This window comes from Bos mutus, chromosome 8 (genome assembly GCF_027580195.1).
Source record: "Bos mutus isolate GX-2022 chromosome 8, NWIPB_WYAK_1.1, whole genome shotgun sequence".
NCBI lineage: Eukaryota > Metazoa > Chordata > Mammalia > Artiodactyla > Bovidae > Bos > Bos mutus.
In genome coordinates this window covers 72,951,146-72,974,792 of record NC_091624.1, presented here as the reverse complement: position 1 = coordinate 72,974,792, position 23,647 = coordinate 72,951,146, and the positions used below count along the sequence as shown (strand labels likewise).

Genomic DNA, 23,647 nt, shown 5'->3' with positions numbered 1-23,647 from the left:
AAGAACTTCTTAAGTAAGATAAATAGGATAGACGATACCAAGTATTCATTTAAAATTTGTGTTTCCCAAGACATTTAAGTATCCTTCGGTTTTCCTCATTTTGAGAACTTTAATAGTAACTTAATAAGAAAAAAATGAGGCTAGAGGACAATGGCCACTGGATGTTAGCAATGGGTGAATGGAAATAGAAAGTGGGTAAGAGAGGGAAAAGGACTGTAGGAAGAGTATTGATATAGTAACCTTGATACACTTAAAGCATAAATGCAAGGAGCACAGAGAAATCAGTGTTCTAGGTGTGCAATGCATTTTCTAAGTCACCCCTCACCAGAAGCAAAAGTTCTGTCATCCAACTATACAGAATGTAAGAGAGTAGATGGTATTCACCCTGCCCCTCATTAAAAAGGAGAGAGTTTGTTTGTTTTTGTGTGTTTAGTTCTTCCAGATATACAGTGGGAAGAAAAATCAGGAAATATGAACCTATAGAACAGGAAAGGATTTTGGAAATCACCTGGTTGTTAGCTGTGCCTGTGTAAGTAAACGATGGCCAGGGGCATTATTCTGTCACTCTAAGGCACTGCTGTGCACTCTAAGCAGGTATCTTTTCCTGCTTTATGAAAACTAAAAGCAAGAAAAGACTGTTGGTTAAGTCTGTCCAAGATCAGACAGCTAGTTAGGAGCCACGACTAGAATCCATAATGTGTTCCAGGTCAGAAAATTTTCTTTTTTTTTAAATTTTGTCTTAAGCTCATGATAGCCTGAAAAATAGAGCATGTGAGGATGCATGTAGAATACACTGCTTTAAACTTTGCTTTTTTACATTTTAGGTCAAGATGGGGTTTATATTTTCAAAGTCTATGAATGAGAACCTGAAAAGCCAACAGGAGTTCATGCTTATGAATTCCCGACTTCAGGTACATTAAAAAAAAGTTTACGTTGTTACAGTGCTTAAAGTTTCTGTCACGTGTGTTTTGGTGCTATGTTCTCCTTAACCTCCCCAAAGGTAAAATGCTCTTGGTGCTCTACCCTCAAAGACAAGATGAAATGGACTACTAATTATCTGGTGAAGGGACTTCTTTAAATCTTTAATCTAGATACCTAATGTAAAAATTTCCATAAAGAAGGAACAGATAACTGCTTACAGAGTGTATGGCAAACAGAATAATGCACCTCCTCCCCACCAAACGATGTCTGCATCCTAACCCTCTGTCAGTATGTTATGGCGAAACAGACTTTACAGTGTGAGTAAGCTAATGAGTTTGTAGGGGCAGATCCTGGATTATCCTGGTTTTTCTAGATGGGTCCAATGTAATCATAAAGGTCCTTTTAAGGGGAAGAGGGAGGCAGGAGGATCAGAGTCAGAGAGAGAAATTTGCAGATGCTATGCTGCTGAGTTTGAAGATGGAGTAAAAAGTTCAGGCAGCCTCTAGAAACTGGAAAAGTTAAGGATATAGATTCTCTCCTAGAACCTCCAGAGGGAATGCCATCCCTCCAGTCCATTCTGAACTTCTGACCTCCAGAACTAGAAGGCAATAAATTTGTGTTGTTCCCGAGTTGGGAAGATCCCCTAGAGAGGGGAATGTCTGCCCACTCCAGTATTCTGGCCTGGAGAATTCCATGGACAGAGGAGCCTGGCAGGCTACAGTCCACGGGGCTGCAAAGAATCAGACATGACTGAGATACTTTCACTTTTCAAGCCACTATTTGATAATTTTTTATAGCAACAATAAATTCTAATAGAGTATGAACACTTGACACTGGATTTATACAATGGCTGCTGCTAAGTCACTTCAGTCATGTCCGACTCTGTGCGACCCCATAGACGGCAGCCCACCAGGCTCCCCCGTCCTTGGGATTCTCCAGGCAAGAACACTGGAGTGGGTTGCCATTTCGTTCTCCAATGCATGAAAGTGAAAAGTGAAAGTGAAGTTGCTCAGTTGTGTCTGACTCTTAGCAACCCCTTGGACTGCAGCCTGCCAGGCTCCTCTGCCCAAGGGATTTTCCAGGCAAGAGTACTGGAGTGGGTTGCCATTGCCTTTTCCGATACAATGGCTAGATAAAAAGATCAAAGCAAAGTAGAAGATTGTCTAGTTGCCTAATATACGTTATTAAAAAGTATTTTAAAATGTACATCAGATACATGTATATGTACAGCTGAGTCCCTTTGCTGTTCACCTGGAACTACTACAACATTGTTAATCAGCTAAACCCCAATACAAAATAAAACATTTAAAGTTTGAAAAAAATGTTATATGTCAAAATCAAGTATTAAAAGTTTGACTGAAGTTATTTTCCTAAGATTTCTAACAAAGATCTCTAGGCCTCTGCGGTTCATTATAGCCCTAGGAGCAGATGGTCCTATTGTGAGACATATAGTGACTGGTTAAAAGTGAGGACTAAAGCAAGGCCGCCTGGGTTTGAATCCCACTTCTACCTCCTGACTCACTGTGTGGCTTGTGCTTCAGTCTCCTAACCTGTAAACTGGAGGTGATAATCTAGCCATTGCTGTTGCCATTATTATTATGATAAGAGTGTTTTCTACGAGATAAAGATTTCTCTGGGGAGAATGGAACTGTTGCAAAGAATGGGCAACTGAACTATTTAACAGAGTAAAGTGACCGAGAGGTGACCAAACATTAGGTTTATGAACCAACAGAGTATGTTACATACTCAGAGAGTCCTTGTCCAAGACCTCTGGAAATTATAGGGCCTTTTACAGAAGTCAGGGTTTGTGAAGGTAAGCTAAGAGATTAGCCTATTACTATTCCATGGATGCTGGCAGAACACAGGAGACACCTATGTGTAACAGAGGCCTTTTTTTTACTCACAGCACAGTAAGAGGATAAGCGTGAGGTTCATGTCAATTCCTCATGCTTCTCAAGTCTGATGGAGGTGACAATGATGGGTTCCTATGGGTGCTGTGCACTCAGTGGGTTGTGCCACCCTCGAGGAACACTGGGCTTGGGGAATCTACTGCTTTTCTAGTGAGTGGGGAGCTGGTGGAGTTGAGGTGGGGAGAACTTCATAACTCCTTCCTCAAGGAAAACCTCAAGAGATGGCCTGAACAAACAGTAGTCTGGGCCTTGCATTCTTGGCCTATCCAGGCCCATGGTAGATTGCCCCTCAGTGTGACTGACCAGAGCATTGAGAACAGCCTTGACTTCTGCCCACTATAGTTGGCACTGAGGTCAAACTGGCAGGAGTACTGTCGGCACCATTAGTTTTCAGCTTAGCCGAACCAAAGGTGAACCAGGCCCAGACATTTAGGACAAACTGTGAATCTGAAGGGCCTATTGAGCCAGTAGCTTTGCTCCAGGTGTCAGAGTAGGGGATAAAGTTTTCCCCAAAGTAGTAGTTTCTACTACTTTATGCAAAACCGAGATGACACTAGGGCCAGGCTAGCCACATCCTCAAATTTATTATTTTCATTTGATCAGCAAATGGGTACTTTCCTTGTATTTTCATGTCCTAGTTGATCCACTCAAAAATGGGGATGTCAGACCTGAGAGTTACAAATTCTCTAGGGGTTTAGGTTTTTAACAGGAGCTCAGTAATAGGCCAGTTAACTGCCTCCCTGTTTTTTTTTTGAAAGTAGTTCAGTTCAGTCGCTCAGTCGTGTCTGACTCTTTGTGACCCCATGAATCACAGCACGCCAGGCCTCCCTGTCCATCACCAATTCCCGGAATTCACTCAGACTGATGTCCATCGAGTCAGTGATGCCATCCAGCCATCTCATCCTCTGTTGTCCCCTTCTCCTCCTGCCCCCAATCCCTCCCAGCATCAGAGTCTTTTCCAATGAGTCAACTAGAGAATTGTTTTATTTGGTGGGAGTGTTTAGGACTCTAAGTCCGGGAGACAGCATCTTACAGCTCTGAGAAAACTGCTCCAAGGAAGCAGGGGGGAACTCAGGCTATATACAAATTTGCAACAAAGGGAGCTAAAGTGCCTCCCTTTTTGAAAGGGGTATGTTATGGGTTTGGATCTCATCCCACTCCCAAATTCTTATGTTAAAATCCAAACCCCTATTACCTCAGAATGTGATCTTATTTGGAGATAAGAGTCTCTACAGAGGTAATCTAGTTAAAATGAAGTCATTAGGGTGGTGGCTCTAATCCAATATGACAGCTATAAAATTTGGACACAAAGACATGCATACAGGGAGAATGTCATGTGACTAGGAAGAGCGTCCTGAAACAGAGGCTTCTTTCACAGCCCTTACAAGGTACCAACCCTGCTAACACCCTAACTTTGGACTTCTAGCCTCCAAAGCTGAGACAGTTTATTTCTGTTGCTGAAGCCACCCAGTTTGTGGTACTTTGCCATGGCAGCCCAGAAAACTAACATAGGATGCATTTTGGTGCCTGTGTCCAGTATGTGGCACTGCTTGTATTGGGCAGTGGCTTCTGGAGATGGCTGGGATTTTCTATTTTTGTCTCTATTGAATATATTGTTTCTATTGGACCTCTTGGAAGGGATCAGAGAATTCCTCAATGGGAGAATGTCCTCTCGTCACTATGAACATTTACAATAAAAGCAAGTAAAACAAAGTACATTGTACATTTATATTCAGGGGACACAACTGCAGTTATGTTGAATCAGTCCAGTGTATTTTAATTTCCTTTTCTCACTGCAAACTGCTCAAACCCTATCAGCTGTACTTTGCTCTATGGGAACAAAGACCAAAGATTTTAACATAGGTACTTCAGGGGTTATCATGATAGTTTCAGGAAATTAGGCTATTAGGAAATACAAATGTATTTTTTCCCTTTGGTTTCTCATTCTGGAATTGGTACTGTTTCCTCCCCTGTGCTCTCCTGACCCCTAGAGAGCTCAGGGGCATCGTTCTTTTAGCCAACACTGGTGCCACTGCTCCGCCCTGCATCCTTAGCACTTTGGACCACCTTGGCACTTAGCACACCCTCCCTGCATGGGACCAAGTAGACATGGTGCCCATATCCAGCAGAGCCATAAACATTCAGTCCCTCCTCTCCCCTCCCTGAAGTTCCCTGGCACACTCAGCCATCTTCCCTGAAGCAGCTCAAGTTGGAGGAGAGGAGAAGGGAAAGAGCAGCTCAGAGCCAGTCAGCAAGGGTTTGACTTTACTCTCAATTTCAAAGGGCTTCCCACCACTGGACTCCACAAACAAATATCTGATGTATTTAGTCTATGCAGAGTTCTATATCCTAAAGGCTGACACCACTATTTCAGCTTTATGGAACCCCTGACCCAACAGCCGCAGCTACATTGCATGCCTTTTGGCTGGGGAGGGGGGCTTGCTGCCCCACTGATGTCATGATAACATCCTTTCTTTCTCCTACTCCAGGGAAGAATGTGCCACAACCAAAGCACCATCTGGGAGTCTTGTTTGGACCCTACATTTTGCTTCTCAGGCTCACTTAACACACAAGACAATGAGAGATCTTTATTCTACCCTCCTACTCCCACCACCACTTGTGCAAAAGCATTTGCTTCCAGATCTCAGGGAGCTTTCTGATACCCTCTAACCCAACCAACAAGGGCCCTTCTCCTGTGTCTTCCAGAAAGTGAAAGTGAAAGTGAAGTTGCTCAGTCATGTCCGACTCTTTGCGACCCCATGGACTGTAGCCTACCAGGCTCCTCTGTCCATGGGATTTTCCAGGCAATAGTACTGGAGTGGATTGCCATTTCCTTCTCCAAGAAGGAAGTTGGTGTCTTCCAGAACACCATATCTATCATCACCTTATCTTTGTCCCCAAACTGGCAGCCTCCATGAAATTCAGGTCTGGAATTTTACTCTACTTGCAAGTTAACAAGTTAGCCTGCTATTGTTTCACAGATGCTGGCAGAAGCCTTGGTCCCAGCACAGCAAGCAGCATGAGCATAGTGTTGCTGCTAGTTTTCTCTGTGCTCCATGTAAGCCCCATGAAGGTGGGCCTGGTTGGATGTTGAGGTGGATGCGTGGGTTTGTGACATAGGTGAAGAACAGTGAGCTTGTAGAATCTATCACTTTTATCATGAATGGTGAGCAAGGCTGCTCTCTGACTGGGAAGAGATGTTGCTTCATCCCTCAAAGTTGCTCACTGCAAACACAACCCTGACAAATGGCTTGGTCGAAGAGCAGGGCCTCTATCCTTGACCTACTCAGCAAGAATGCTCAGGTCAATGGCAGACTGATTTCTTCCAACACATGTGTTGGTTAGGATGATAGTTTTTCCTTGTTGACCAGGATATACTTTACTATTTTACTTTTAATTTTATGGAGAATAACAAAAAATAGTATAGATCAACACAGTTGAAGCAGCCTTCCAACACTAAAGCTGCCTGAGTTTTCATCCTAACTGGGGCAGCCAAGGGAGAGGCATACTCATCTCTGGCAGTTTGGGAAGATCGTCTTGGTCCTTAAATGCTTCACATTTAAAGGAATTACACATTTAGCATCATTTTAAGACTTTGAGCTATTTCTTTTTAAAGAAACATAATGGCATATTTTATATATATGAGAATATATTTGTAAATTATGAAGCATAATAAAATGAACATGGATGAGTCTATGACTAAATTGAATAATTATATTATCACAATACCCCTGAAGCTACCTATGGGTTCTTCCCTACATGCTGAATGAACCCAGACAGCTAAAGCTAGACTGGAATGTCCCAGAGTCCATAAAACTAAGCATGGCTCTGAAAAATGGAAGAAATGGGTCCCTAGGGTGGGAGATGACATGAAAATTCTTCAAAGAGGAGGTTTAAGAAACCCCAATTAAAACACTTGGCCTACTAATATCTCTAGTCTGTGATGGCATGTCTCTTGGCTCTTTTCCTATTTAATGGCACTTCAATTAAAAAGGATAAATAGAAGAAATAAAGCAACACATTTATTTAAAAGAAGCCTAATAACTAGAATTGTTTTCCCAGTGGGGTTTTTTTTTAAGTTCTACTTTTTTGGTTAAAAAAAAAGATAAATCATAACTTGATAATTCCACATTATTGGTGTTTTTCTTTCAGAAGAAAGGACCAGAATTAGAGATTCAGCTACATCTTATACCACTGTCGAGGTTCCCAACTCTGGCTGTATTCAGATTCAGATTCGATTCAGGGGGTCTTTTGAATGTACAAGTCCCACCCCAGACCAATCAGATTTCTTCATGGCCAGGCATGTAATTGTATTAAGCTCTTCAAGGGACTATAATCCACAAACTGGGTTGAGAACCTTTGCTCTTTCCTTTTGCTACATAACTGTAATTGGTGATTGGCAGTGACAATATAGCATACATTGGCGATAAAGCCAAATATGTTTTCAGTTTAAGTAAGTTAATCATTAAGTTAAATCAATCACTGGAGTCTGGTTAATAAAAATTTATAAGAGGCTTCAGATCAAAAAGATTTCTTTTTTGTTTACAAATTGGTTGCAGTTGAGCTGAGGAGAATTCACATTACTCAATTTAATGTTTTCAGATCATCAGCAAAAGTCAGTTTCTCACTCCTTTTCTAGCCTCTGTTACTGCAGATAGTGAATGGATGGCTGTACTCAGCCAAGTATCTCGGGTAAAAATGAATATGTTCTTAAAAATGCCAATAGATGGCACACCTAAATCAATTATATATGACCTAGTGTTAGTTGCTTAGTCATGTCCAACTCTTTGTGACCCCGTGGACCATAGCCCACCAGGCTCCTCCATCTATGGATTCTCCAGGCAAGAATACTGGAGTGGGTTGCCATTTCCTTTTCCAGGGGATCTTCCCAATGCAGGGATCGAACCTGGGTCTCCCACATTGCAGGCAGGCTCTTTACCATCTGAGCTGCCAGGGAAGCCCATGATATATGATCTAAATGGCCAGAAAAGCATTTTGGTATTTTTAAAATAGGATACAAACTACAAGGACAAAGCAGAAAAAAAGGAGGGAAAAGATTCCATGGGTCCTTGCTGTTCTGTAGTGTTTTTGTAGGCAAAGCAGTCACGGTCCATGTAAAGATTAGAGGGCAGTTTATTAATTGTTCACTAAGAGCAGGCAACAAACTAATGACAAAAAAATTACACAAGAGCCAGTCTTTGACCTGTAAGTCTGTATAGCATTTGGTGTGAAGAAAATGAGGTATAGATACAAAGCAAAAATATAGTTATTTAATATATATGAAATTATGTATTACATGCTAAGCAGGATTCAGACATGTAAAAGGTACAGGCTCTATATTCAAGGAACTTCTCATCTTATTTGGTGGGAAGATGGTGAGGTATGCTGCAAATAACCAGATATTTGTGGTATGAATGTGGCAGGCAGAATAAAGACCCTGTAAAGATGTCTACACCCTAATCCCTGAAACTTATGAATATATTACTTTATATGGCAAATGGACTATTGCAGATGTGACTCAGGGAATAGACTTTGAGGTGAGAAAATTATCCTGGATTATCAATATGGACCCAATCTAAACACACAAATTCTTAGAAGTAGAGAGTTAAAGACCAAAGAGTCAGAGAGATGTGATGTTTCTGGCTTTGAAGATGGAGGAAGGCACCCCAGACAAGGAATGCAGGTTGCCTCTAGAAGCTGAGAAATGCTAGCGACAGATTCTCCTCTACACTCTCCAGAAAGGAACACAGCCCTGCAGACATTATGATTTTAGCCCATTCAGACCTGTGTTGGACTGCCAATGTTCACAAGTAAAGATAATAATCTGTATTGTTTTAAGCCATGGTTGTAATTTGTCTATACAATGGTATATGCTAGAGTTATTTTTACAATGTGAAATACAGTGTAGACTCAACAAATGCTTCTTCAAATATATAAAAATTAAAACAGCAAATAAGAGCAAATAGCTTACGAAAAACTGAAATTGCTTAAATCCTTATAACTCCAATATCTATAATTCTTATGTCCTCCATCTGCTTTTTTTTTTTTTTTTTTGGAGGTGAAAGCTATACCAACATCTTAGAATAAGAAGGGCTTGATGTTCTAAGGAAAGCTAGAAAGTACGGTGTTTCCTTTGTAGAGAGTCCTGTGGTGACAAGGAACCCAAAATGTAGAGCAGGTACTGAAGAGGACAGGAAAGCAGCCAACTCCATCTACAGCAAAAGGATAACCAAGTGGAAACTGGCTCAAGACATAGAAGTGTCAGGGGACTTAACCAAGAAGTACCTTGGAATAAGAGAAGTGTGATTAACACAAGTTCACCCACAGTGGGCGCTATAAGGAAGGATACAGCAGCTTGATTCTACTGTCTTCATTCACAACTGTCTTCAACTTATTCCTCTGAAACTCATTTCTGGCATGTCCCCATCCTGGTTACCTGCTCTTAACCTCCCTCTTCTGAGATTCTTTTTTTTTTTTTGCAGTAAAACACACACAATATAAATTCACCATTTTAAAGTGTGCAGTTCAGTGATGTTTAGTACATTCACAGTGTTGTACAACTATCACTACTACTTGTTTCCATTACATTTCCCTCACCCCAAAAGGAAGCCCCATACCCATTAAGCATTCACTCCTCATTCTCCCACCCTTTCAGACCCTGGCAACCACTAATAGCAGATTAGAGCACTCTGGCAACCACTAATAGCAGATTAGAGCACTCTGTCCTGATGGATTTGCCTGTTCTGGGCATTTCATGTATGGAATTATATAATATGTGGTCTTTTGTGTCAGGCTTATTTCAATTAGTGTAATCTTTTCAAGGTTCATCTGTGTTGTGTAATGAATCAGTACTTCACTCCTATTCATTCCATTGTATAAATATACAACATTTTGTTTATCCATTCACTGGTTTAAAGACAGTAATATTGTTTCCCCTTTGGCTATTGTGAATAGTGCTGCTTATAAAAATACTTGTACACATTTTTGTTTGAATACCTGCTTTTCAATTCCTCTGAGTATATATATCAGGAGTAGAACTGCTCAATCATGTATCAATTTTATGTTTAATTTATCCCAGAACCACACAGTGGCTTTACTATTTCACATTCCTATAACAATATATCATGATTACCATTTCTCCACATCCTCACCAATACATATTATTTTCCTTTAAAAAAAAATTCTAGCCATTCTGCATGGGTTTACAGAGGTATCTTATTGTACTTTTGAATTTCCATGAGTAATAATACCATTAAATATTATTCATGTGCTTATTGGCCATTTGTTTATCATGTCTGGGGAAATATCTCTTTTAGTTCTTTGCTCATGTCCAAATTGGATTGTTTGTCTTTTTCTTGTTGAGTTGTATGAGTTTCTTATTTAGTTGGATACTCAATCCTTATCAGATATAAGATTTGCAAGTATTTTCTCCCATTCTGTGGGTTCTTTCTATTCTTGACAGTGTTCTTTGATACATACAAATTTTAAATTTCAGTGAAGTCCAATTTATTTTTTCTCTTATTGCTTATGATTTTGGTATCATAGTCTGAGAAAGTGTTGCCAAATCCAAGATCATTAAGATTTGCACCTGTGTTTTCTTCTAAGAGTTTTATAGTTTCAGCTTTTATATTTATGTTTGTGTTCCATTTTGAGTTCATTTTTTGTATATGGCATAAAGTAAGAGTCCATTTTCATTCTTTTGAATGTGAATATCCAGTTATTTGAGTATAAGGTTTATTCTTTATAAACATGAAGTTAGATACTGCACAGTAAAGATTAGGAATCTCATAGTTAAGGCTGTTACTGGCTCAGATGAAGATGCTGTTCACCTGGGTCCAGGCCCTCTGAAATGAACATCTTGACCTGTTAGTGATCTTCAAGTTCCTGAACTTCAAGACAGTGTGGTAAGATGCTAGTGTCTTTTTTACTAAAGGTGGAATGAAGGGAAATAAGTTAACTATACTATGAAGGACTGGGTATAAATGCAAAGAATATACCTAAGGAATTTCCTAACTTTTAAAGAAACTTCTAAAAATGTTCAGCAAGTCTTCAAGTGTGGGACAAGATATTAATTTGTCTGAAATCCCTTAGAGGAGTTAATAAAAACACTAAGAATTCCTGTATATTGTCTATGTTGAGAAATGAAAGAAAAATAATTAATGAAAGTCATTGGTACCATAGACATTACCTTCTACAAAGACAAATAACAAAGAAGGGTCAAACCACCAAGTTGATCCTTTGCTGCCTAGCTCTTCCATGCTGACAGGTGGGTCCAAGACCCTTCCTACACTCAAATTCTCAAAGGGGAACACTGGTTTTAGGTTTGTTCACAATCTTAAATGAGACCAATGAATCCAGTTATAGAGGATCATGAAGATTTTCCTTTTAGTTTCCTCCCTCATCTAGAATTCTAGTTTCATAAATCTAATCAGAGTGAATTTTATTTTTAGTTCTTCATTGCTTGAGCAAGCAGGGAGTATTTATTAACTCTTATTTATCTAATTTATTAACTCAATTCATTAAGTATATTCTTACTTAATAACTCATTTACTGAATGTCCAGTATATGCAGAGTTTTGGGCCCAAAACTATTAATTAAAAAATGATCCTATGGCTTTAATAATTATTTTTGCTTTCCTCTAAAATCTTCATTATACATACAATGTATACACACCCAGACTTACCCCATTTATCTCAGAAATAATGTAAGGTAGGCTTGCTGTTAAAATCTTTAGACTTCTCATATGTGTCTTGTTTCTATACCATTTTCCTCCTTAAGACAACTGAAAATATGGGGCAACAGGGGGAGAAGGATTTTAGAGAGAAAAAATAACCCTATAAACATCCTTAATACTTAATATAAGAGGGAAAGCTAAAATATCATTATTCTTGAATAAAGTTACTAAAATGCAGAATAAGAGTGAATCCAGATTTTAAGAAATGTTTTAGGTTGAGATAATATTATATTTGCAGAAAAGTTGGTAAACCATCAATAGGAGAGAGTTTACGTATACCCTTTGTTCAGCTTTCTTCAATACCAACAATTTATAAAATCATAGTACAGTGACCAAAACCAGCAAATTAACATCAGTACAATACTGTTGACTAAATTACTGATCTTTCTGAAATTGACCAGGTTTTCTCCTAATATTCCTTTTGTGTTTCAGGGATCCAAGATCTCATATTGCATTTAACTGTTGTTTCTTTTTAGACTCCTTTGGTCTGTGACAGTTTCTCATTCTTTCCTTTGCTTCCATGATAAGTACTTTTTGTATAAGTACTGGTTATTTCATATAATTTCTCTCACTTTGGGTTTTTCCAACTTTTTCTCATGACTAGACTGAGTTTGTGCACTTTTTACACCTTATTCTTAAACCACAGAATGCTGTTATGTCTTTCTCATTGCATCATATCAGAGAATACTGTTGGTAGGTCTTGTTACTAGTAATGTTAAACTTTGGTCACTTGGTTAAAGGAAAGTTACTATTTTTTTCTTATTGATAAATATCTTTGAAGAGATATGTTGAGAGTCTGTTACTGTCTTGCTTCTCCTCAAACTTTTGCCTACTGCTTTTAGCATCCATTGGTGGGATCTTACATGAAAAACTGATTACTGTAGTGTTTGCCTAATGGTAACTTTTTATTTCCTTCATTCCATTTATATTTGCTCACTGGAAAAGCTATCCCATCTCCATGTATTTATTTATTCAGTTATTTATACCAATATGGTTGTATGGACATATTATTCTATGGGTTATAATTTAGTACCATGATTATTTATTTTATGGCTGAAGTTATTTTGACTATTGGGAATTCCTTCTAGTTGATTCCTATGTCCCTTTGGCATATCCCTTCATTTTTGCTCATTTTCTGTGATCATAAGTTAGTTCATATATATCGCTCCTGTCCCAGGCCTGGAACTAATCACTCATTCAAAGAGTCCTGGTTTTTAGAAAATGGTGTTTAGAAACCAAGATCTGGGCTCTAAGTGTACTTACTGCTGTGGTCATTATTCCCAGATCCTTTCAGCAAAGACATGTATTTATATATTAACCCATGGATATACACAGACTTATACATAGAAATATTTCATATTCTAAACCATGAGTTCATACTGATACATCTAATTCCAGTGCATTATGATGTTTCAGTCTGGCCTTTCCTTTCTCTTTATATTTAAGTTTTTTTCTCAAACAGTGAAAAACCTGGCTCTCATTTTCTATAGTATATTCACTTCAATCCTAGTGGAAACATGAAATAGTTACAGGATTGCCAATACATATCCTGATGAGAAACAGGTTCACTAACCAGAGAACATTATTTGCATGTTCTTTTCCCTTTTACACTGTCAAGTCAAGCTACTGTTTTTCTGTAAATTAGATTAGTTCTTCCTAGGCTCCATCAGGGTGATTATGTCATTTGCAGTACAGTTATACTTTGGTGGGCTGCAGTCCATGGGGTCGCACAGAGTCGGACACGACTGAAGCGACTTAGCAGTAGCAGTAGCAGTAGCAGTATACTTTGTATTCTCTCCATATCCAAGTTGAGTTTAGTTACAGGGTAGGGGAGTATATGAAACAAAACAATGTTCTAATAATTAAAGCTATACAAAATGATACACTCAAAGGAGCATCCCTCCATCCTCATCCTTGCTAACCTATTCCTAATCTCCTCTTTATACATCCTTTCCCATGCTGTCTCTGTAGGTGTCTGATCTCCTGGTCTTCAGTTTACCCTTCCTGCATCTTTTGCACAATAGACTGACAGACGTGTATTTTCCTAATTCCCCTTCTTTTTTACGTGAAGGGTAGCATACTATTGATACCCTTTAGTACCTTGCTTTTTTCATTTAACAGTTTATCATGGGAATCATTCCAGTCAGTTCACAGAGCTGTTCCTCATTTCTAACAGTTGCATAATGCTCCCTTGTGTGGATATATTATAATTTATTCATATTATGTTTGGGCACTGTATTAGTTTCCTATTAGTATGACAAATTTTCAAGACACAAAATAATCTTACAGTTCTGGAAGCCAGAAGTTTGAAATGGGTCTCATTGGAAGAAAATCAAGCTGTTAGCAGAGCTGCATTCCTTCTGGAAGGTTTAGGGGAGAATCCCTTTCCTTGCTTTTTGTAGTTTCTAGAGGCTGCCCAAATTCCTTGGCTAATGTCACCTTCCTCCCTCTTTGAGCCAGAAGTGTAGCATCTTTCTCTCTAACTCTGACTCTCTTGCCTCTGTCTTTCACCAATGACACTTGCGATTACATTGGGCCAACCTGGATAATTCAGGATAATCTCCCCATCTCAAGTTCCTTAATTAATTACATCTCCCCATGGATTCTGAGCATTAGGACATGAACTTATTTTGGGTAGAGGCAGTATTCTGCCTACCAGAAGTACTTAGATTATTTCCAATATTTTGCTGTTATAAATAGTGCTTCGGTGAATAACCTTGTGCTTTTTACATTTTTGTTGTGTTGGAGGTATACCGTCAGACTAGAATTCCAGAAGTGGGATGACTGGGTCAAAGGCAGGTGCCTTATAGTTTTGTTAGGTATTGCCACTTAGGTATTTCCCTTCAGAAAGGTGATACCAATTTGAGAATACCCATTTTCCCATAGTCTCTGCAACAGAATGTGTAGTCTTGCTTTTTAATTTTTGCCAATCTGATAAGCAAGAAATGGTACCTCAGTCTTGTTTTAACTTGCATTTCTTTAATTATGAGTAAACTTGAACATTTTCTCACATCTGAGGGCCATTTATATGTCTTGTTTTTGTGAATTATCTGTTCATGGGTTTTTTCCCTTGTCTCTCAGTTCTTTATACATTAGCAATATTGATCTCTTGTTTGTGGAATATATTGCAAATATTTTCTCCCAGATTGTCATTTATCTTTTACTTTATCATGGGGTTTTTATGCCATGAAAAAAATTTAAAAACTTTCATGTATTCAAATGAATAATCCTTTATTGCCTCTGCATTTGAGTCTTTATTTTGAAAGCCTTTTCTTGTATTAAAGTTGAAGAGGCAGTCACCCTCTGCCTCTATGATATTTGTACAGCTTTATATATTTTTAAAAACATTTAGATCCCTAATCTATTCATATTATCTTTGGAACCTACTCAGGAAGGATTAATTTTACTTTAAATCAACAAATGATTAAATATTATTATAAGGAAATTACTTGATTCCTTGAGTTAGCTGGTCTTTATTATCAACTTATTAAAGAAGTGTGTGTGTGTGTGTTTAATCCGAGTCGTGTCTGACTCTTTTGAGACCTTGTGGATTGTAGCCCTCCAGGCTGCTCTGTTCATGGGATTTCCCAGGCAAGAATACTTGGGTGGGTTGCCATTTCCTTCTCCATGGGATCTTCCCAACCCAGGGATTGCACCAATGTCTCCTGCATTGTAGGCAGATTCTTTACCACCTGAGCTACCAGGAAAGCCCTTATTAAAGCAATAAAAACCTGAATATAAACTACAAACTAGTAACAGAATATCTGGAACCAAAATAAAATAATAGATGAGAGAAAATGAAAAATTGTTAATCTAAATTTCCCTTGGAGAAAGCACATATCTGCTGCTGCTAAGTAAAAAGATTAATGTTGAAAGACCATATTAAAGTATAGAAGAAACTGCTTTGAGAAAGCAGTTTCATAAGTATGGTTATGAAGAAGTATTCATAATTATTTACACTTGCCTTAATGAGATTTTACAGCAAACATTATTTAACTGCTTAGAGCTAATTAAAAAAAAAATCTATACCTTTCACAGTAAGTATGCTGAAAATCAACAGGAGGTATAAGAAATACACAGAAGCCTTTTAAAATTTATTTCATATTATTATGAGATTTTCATTGTTCAAACCAGTTACTTATTATTATTAAGTAGATGGAAGGAGAAAAATAAATACTATTCATCAACCTGGGCTTCCTAGGTGGTTGAGTGGTAAAGAATATGTCTGCCCAGTAAGAGACATGGGTTCAATCCCTGGGTTGGGAAGATCCCATTGAGAAGGAAATGGCAATACACTCCAATATTCTTGACTGGGAAATCCCATGGACATAGGAGCCTGGTGGGCCCCTATGGGGTTGCAGAAGAGTTGGACACAACTTAGCGACTAAAAAACAAAAGCAGCAACAATTCTTCAACCCCTGCCCCAACTTCTATCAACTGAGAGGGAAAATGAAAATGACAGAGTGTCTCTTTATTGTAACACCGCAAATAATTTTTCAAATCCATCAACTATTTTAATAAAGAAATATGTCACTAATATTAGTAACTAATTTTTACTGAGTGCATACTAAATGCCAGCCACTATTCTGAGAATTTTATGTATTCTCATATTTTATTTCATGATAACTTAATAAGGCGATCCAATTATTATTCCCATTTTATAGATGAGGAACCTGAAGCACAGAGAGGTTAAGTAGCTTGCCTAGAGTCACGCTGTCAGTATACAGTGGAGCCAAGATTCAAACCAGCATTTGTACTATTACATAATTAACTGTAGCATTTGCATAGTGTTCAGCCTTTTTAAGTCCCATTTTGATTAAATCCTAGTTGGAAATGGCAACCCACTCCAGTGTTCTTGCCTGGAGAATCCCAGGGATGGGGGAGCCTCATGGGTTTCCGTCTATGGGGTCGCACAGAGTTGCACACAACTGAAGCGACTTAGCAGCAGGAGCTAGTTCCCCAGAACTGTTGTTCTAAGATATTTGCTGCCTTTCCCCCGTCCGGATCTCACAGTACAGATGTCAGATTGCTAAGAAATCAGTTCAGTTCTGCCCAGGCCAGGCCAGCTTCTCACCTCTGTGCATTTTTGCAGCCAAGGAGGTTGGCCTAGGATTGCCCAGTTGAGGAGAAGATGCCCAAAACCTTTAGCATGCTAGCAGTGGGTAAGGGGGAGGTACATCCAAATTACTTGAGGCTTTCCAGCCAAACTTTCTTTCCTTTTAAATTTCAGTTCAAATTTTATACTTTCCCTTTGAATTTCAGTTCAAATTTTAATACCGAACCCAGTTAACTCACCAGCTTCAGTGTGTCTTGGCTAGCTAAAAAAATTGAGGATAGCAGAGATGGACAAAGCACAAAAATCAGTGCACATACCAGGACACCTATGAGGCTACCTGCTTCGTTTCATGGTTTGACAGTTAAGGGCCAAACTTACTCTTGCTTTGAAGCCACAGACCCTACCTTTGATTCTGGAGGACAGTCTCAAAAATCTGTGCCGCTGATGACAGGTGATGCATGGAAGGCAGAGCTCCATCAACACCAGTTTCTCACTGCTTCTCACCAAAGCCTCTAAGAACTGGTCAATGTGACATCACCTTTGTTTCCTACACGTGACAAACTACTGTGGAGTTTTCAAACACAAAACCAAAGTATGCTACCCTCATGAGAAATATGATGTTGTAGATAAAATTGGTATTGCAGTAGGTTATGACTTCCTTCTATTATCTTACACCCCACCACCACCCCCAACAATGTTTTAGGACATCTTGGCTATTTCCTATTATACCCTAAGTAAACAAATGTCATCAATTGCAATTTTGTAGAAAGAAATCTTATTTTGATTTAGCACAAAATCAATATCATATTGCTTTATCCAGAGTTTACTCAAACCAATGATTTTACGTAAACTTAGCATATTCAAAAGCAGAGACATTACTTTGCCAACTAAGGTCTATCTAGTCAAGGCTATGGTTTTTCCTGTGGTCATGTATGGATGTGAGAGTTGGACTGTGAAGAAGGCTGAGCGCTAAAGAATTGATGCTTTTGAACTGTGGTGTTGGAGAAGACTCTTGAGAGTCCCTTGGACTGCAAGGAGATCCAACCAGTCCATTCTGAAGGAGATCAGCCCTGGGTGTTCTTTGGAAGGAATGATGCTGAAGCTGAAACTCCAGTACTTTGGCCACCTCATGTGAAGAGCCGACTCATTGGGAAAGACTCTGATGCTGGGAGGGGTTGGGGGCAGAAGGAAAAGGGGACGACAGAGGATGAGATGGCTAGATGGCATCACTGACTCGATGGATGTGAGTCTGAGTAAACTCCGGGAGTTGGTGATGGACAGGGAGGCCTGGCGTGCTGTGATTCATGGGGTCGCAAAGAGTCGGACATGACTGAGCGACTGAACTGAACTGAACTGATCTTTACATACACAGAAACATTTAACCATCAGAGACAAATTTTAACGTCTTTCGTGGTCAACGTCTGTTCAGCAATTATTTTTCAGGCTATTAGGATATGCTATATATCCTTCGATTGCTATTCTTAGAACATCTTGCTACTTTGATATTTAGGGTAGGGAGACTTAATAGTGTAAAAGAACAAATGTCCCTTTGTTACAATTTTCTGACAGTTGAGCATTATGTTAGTCAATAGATTTTTTTTAAGTCATTTTATATTTTGAAGACATTTAAAAATTCCTCTCCCAAAATATTCCCACTTGACATGAGATGTGGAAAGCATCACAGTAGATTCGATTGCATGGAATACCTCTTTCCATTCTCTCACTTTCAGTGAGATAGTTTTAAGTTGTTGGTCTTTTAATTTCAAATGCATTTCCAATATCCTGCATTTGGACTCTCTTCTCACAATTTTTCATATTGATATCATATTTGTGTGTGGATTATTTCCTGCTTTTACTTTATGTTTATCTCTGTGTATGTACTCGGTTGATCAGTCATGTCCAACTCTTTGTGACCCCATGAACTGTAGCCTGCCAGGCTCCTTTGCCCATGGAATTTTCCAGGCAAGAATACTCCAGTGGAGTGCCATTTCCTACTCCAGGGCATCTTCCCGGCCCAGGGGTTGAACCCATGTCTCTTGTGTCTCCTGCATTGGCAGGTGGATTCTTTACTACTAGCACCACTTGGAAAGCCCCAGGTTTATCTTTACTGGTGAGCTCTCCCATTCATAAGTTTCTTGTTTTTAGTTGTAGCTTTTTCTTTTTCCTCTAGAGAAGTTCTTTTAGCATTTAGTTCTTTAGAAGAAATGCTGGCTTGGTGGTGCTGAATTTTCTTTGCTTTGTCTGTAAAGCTTTTGATTTCTCTGTTGAATGTGAATGAAATCCTTGTTGGGTAGAATATTCTGGGTAAAGTATCCTTTTCCCTTTCTTCACCTTAAATGTTTCATGCTACTTCGTTCTGGCCTGCAGAGTTTCTGCTAAAAAATCATCTGGTAATCTCATGGGGGCTCCCTTGTATGTTATTTGTTGTTTTTCTCTTGTGGCTTTTAATATTTTCTCTTTGTTTATGATTTTTTCAATTTAATTAATATGTGTCTTAGAAATATGGATCAATGGAACAGGAGAGAAAGCCCATAAATGAACTAACTAAATGGTCAATTAATGTACAACACAGGAGACAAGAATATACAATGGAGAAAAGACAGTATCTTCAATAAATAGTGCTGGGAAAACTGGACAGCTACATATAAAAGAATGAAATTAGAACATTCTCTAACATCATACACAAAAATAAACTCAAAATGTAAGAACGATACTATAAAACTCTTAAAGGAAAATGTAGCCAGAACATTCTTTGACATAAATTACAGCAATATCTTTTCTGACTTGATCCACCTCCTACAGCAATGAATATTAGAAACAAAAACAAACAAATGGAACCTAAGTAAACCTAAAAAGTTTTGCACAGCAAAGGAAACCGTAAACAAAATGAAAGACAACCCACTGAATGGGAGAAAATATTTGCAAACGATGTGACTGACAGGGATTAATCTCTAAAATTTACAAATAGCTTATGCATCTTAATATCAAAAAGCAAACAACCTAATCAAAAAATTGGTAGAAGAGCTAAATAGATGTTTCTCGAAAGAAAACATACAGATGGACAAAAAGCACATGAAGAGATGCTCAATGAAGCTAATCAGAGAAATGCAAATCAAAACAACAAGGAGGTATATCACCTCACACCAGTCAGAATGACCATCATCAAAAAGTCTACAAGAAATAAATGCTGGGGAGGGTGTAGAGAAAAGAGAACCCCTCTACATTGGTGGTAGGACTGTAACTTGGTATAGCCACTATGAGAATAGTATGGAGGTTCCTTAAAAAACTAAAAATAGAACTATCATATGAGCCAGGAATCCCACTCATGGGCAAATAACTATCCAGAGAAAACCATAATTCAAAAAGATACATTCATCCTAATGTACATTGCAGCAGCAGCTGCTGGTGCTGGTGCTGCTGCTAAGTCACTTCCGTCGTGTCTGACTCTGTGCGATCCCATAGACGGAAGCCCACCAGGTTCCCCCATCCCTGGGATTCTCCAGGCAAGAACACTGGAGTGGGTTGCCATTTCCTTCTCCAATGCAGGAAAGTGAAAAGTGAAAGTGAAGTCACTCAGTCATGTCCGACTCTTAGCGACCCCATGGACTGTAGCCCATCAGGCTCCTCCATCCATGAGATTTTCCAGGCAAGAGTACTGGAGTGGGTTGCCATTGCCTTCTCTGTACATTGAAGCACTATTTATTAATACAATAGCCAAGACATGGAAAGAACCTAAATGTCCAGTGAGAGAAGAATGGATAAAGATGTGGTGCTATATATAATGGAATATTACTTAGCCACACTAAAGAATGAAATAATGCCATTCACAGCAACATGGATGGACACAGAAAAGTAAGTCACACAGAGAAAAATAAATATCATGATGTCAATTATATGTGGGATCTAAAAAAAAAAAAATGAGACAAATTCATTTACAAAACAGAAACAGACCCACAGACTAAGAAAATAAACTTATGGTTACCACAGGGGAAAGTAGGGGGGAGGGATAAATTAGGAGTTTGAGATTACCCTATATACACTACTATATATAAAACAGATAATCAACAAGGACCTATTCTATAGTACAGGAAACTTAATAGTCTGTAATAATCTAAATGGGAAAAGAATCTGATAAAGAATGTATGTGTATATATACATATATATAACTGAATCACTTTGAATCACTTTGCTGTACATCTGAAACTAATACAACATTGTAAATCAACTATAAAATTTTTTTAAAGAAATAACTAAAAAAAATTATGTTTACAAAAAGCCTGTGTGAAAACGCTTTATAGCATAAAAAAATTTTGTAACATAAAACTCTAATTACACTTATGTTTGTTTCTCAGTTTGACCTTTCTCTCCCTATCTGTAGCTATTCAGTTTAGGTTTTTATTTAGCATTGTCTTTGCAAAGAAATGACTGCTCACTAGAGGGATTAAACAGCAGCAAATCTAAGATTTATTAGTCATGACTGGGTCAGGCTCACTTTTCTGCAGAGCTCTTAGATCCATACAAATCAGGACAGGAAAACATGCAAAAATAACATTTTTTTCAATTTCAGGAATTAACCATTATTTTCTTATAATAGTGAAATATTTTATTTTTAAATTGCATGTGAGGTACCATTTCATGCCAGTCAGAATGGCTGCAATCCAAAAGCTACAAGCAATAAATGCTGAAGAGGGTGTGGAGAAAAGGGAACGCTCTTACACTGTTGGTGGGAATGCAAACTAGTACAGCCACTATGGAGAACAGTGTGGAGATTCCTTAAAAAACTGGAAATAGAACTGCCTTATGATCCAGCAATCCCACTGCTGGGCATACACACTGAGGAAACCGGAAGGGAAAGAGACACATATACCCCAATGTTCATCACAGCACTGTTTATAATAGCCAGGACATGGAAGCAACCTAGATGTCCATCAGCAGATGAATGGCTAAGAAAGCTATGGTACATATACACAATGGAGTATTACTCAGCCATTAAAAAGAATTCATTTGAATCAGTTCTAATGAGATGGATGAAACTGGAGCCTATTATACAGAGTGAAGTAAGCCAGAAAGAAAAACACCAATACAGTATACTAACACATATATATGGATTTTAGAAAGATAGTAACAATAACCCTGTATACGAGACAGCAAAACAAACACTGATGCATAGAACAGTCTTATGGACTCTGTGGGAGAGGGAGAGGGTGGGAAGATTTGGGAGAATGGCATTGAAACATGTATAATATCATGTATGAAACGAGTCACCAGTCCAGGTTCGATGCACGATACTGGATGCTTGGGGCTGGTGCACTGGGACGACCCAGAGGGATGTTATGGGGAGGGAGGAGGGAGGAGGGTTCAGGATGGGGAACACATGTATACCTGTGGCGGATTCATTTCGATATTTGGCAAGACCAATACAATATTGTAAAGTTTAAAAATAAAATTTAAAAAAAATTGCATGTGTACACAAATATCAGAAGTATCTTTTCCAAGAAATGGATAACTACATAATGAATTCTTCCTACAATCTGCTTTTGTTTTAATTTTTAAATCAAGCTTAAAGAATCAATTTCTAATTTAAATGCTTGTCTAAAATTTCAGTTCCCTGGAGAAGGAAATGGCAACCCACTCCAGTATTCATGCCTGGAAAATCTCATGGACTGAGGAGCCTGGTGGGCTACAGTCCATGGGGTCGCAAAGAGTCGGACATGACTGAGCGACTTCACTTCACTTCACTTCAAAATTTCAGTTAGAATTGGAAATGATTGTACCATGAATTCTTCCCATTAACAATTTTTATACACCAGATTAACCTTCCAATGTTAACTGGATTCTGATTTTAGCTGCTGTAAAATGTATTTTTTTTCTTAATGAGAGAATCTCCAGATTAACAGCCATCCAAGCTGAGCTCCCAAAATACTCTGAAAAACTGATGAGCTAACATTTGAGCATTGTTTTAAAGTAAAGCAGATCAGCTCAACCCACCCTTTTAACAAAAAATCTTCTGTGGTATATACTGCACCTCCTTAGGGCAAATAAGGTCTAATACACAAGGAGGGTGATATGAGTATTAGGGATAGGAATGCTTGAGGAGAAATTGGAAAAATTTAAAGAGAAAAAAGCAGTTATCTTCCTCACTTCCTGACGCTGCAAGGAAAATTTTCATGGTGTGTTTTAGTAAGAAAATAGAAAATGTATGGAATATAAAGCTTAAAAGTAATTATTTATGATAAGGGATATATAAGTAATTGTGGTTATCTGAATACCAGACCACCTTACCTGCCTCCAGAGAAATCTGTATGCAGGTCAAGAAGCAACAGTTAGAACAAGATACGGAGCAACAGATTGGTTCCACATTGGGAAAGGAGTACGTCAAGGCTGTATCTTGTCACCCTGTTTATTTAACTTATATGCAGAGTACATCATGCGACATGCTGGGCTGGATGAAGCACAAGCTGGAATCAAGATTGCCGGGAGAAATATTAACCTCAGATATGCAGATGACACCACACATGGCAGAAAGCAAAGAACTAAAGAGCCTCTTGATCAAAGTGGAAGAGGAGAGTGAAAAAGTTGGCTTAAAATTCAATGTTCAGAAAACCAAGATCATGGCATCTGGCCCCATCACTTCATGGCAAATAGATGGCAAAACAATGAAAACAGTGAGAGATTTTATTTTCTTGGGCTCCAAAATCACTGCAGATGGTGACTGCAGCCATGAAATTAAAAGATGCTTGCTCCTTGGAAGAAAAGCTATGACCAACCTAGACAGTATATTAACAAGCAGAGACATTACTTTGCCAACAAAGGTCCGTCTAGTCAAAGCTATGGTTTTTCCAGTAGTCATGTATGGATGTGAGAGTTGGACTATAAAGAAAGCTGAGCACCGAAGAATTGATGCTTTTGAACTGTGGTGTTGGAGAAGACTCTTGAGAGTCCCTTGGACTGCAAGGAGATCCAACCAGTCCATCCTAAAGGAAATCAGTCCTGAATATTCATTGGAAAGACTGATGCTGAAGCTGA

The 23,647-nt window shown here is 38.6% G+C and overlaps 1 protein-coding gene across 1 annotated transcript in view; it reads left to right on the top strand.

Annotated features, from left to right (window-relative positions):
• The window catches only part of PLGRKT (plasminogen receptor with a C-terminal lysine), a 36,053-nt gene that overhangs the window by 6,461 nt on the left and 5,945 nt on the right, over positions 1-23,647 (top strand). The window contains exon 3 of the mRNA XM_005891360.2: positions 825-911. Coding sequence (XP_005891422.1) covers positions 831-911 — 81 coding nt within the window. The 5' untranslated portion in view covers positions 825-830. The remainder of the gene's footprint in view (positions 1-824; positions 912-23,647) is intronic.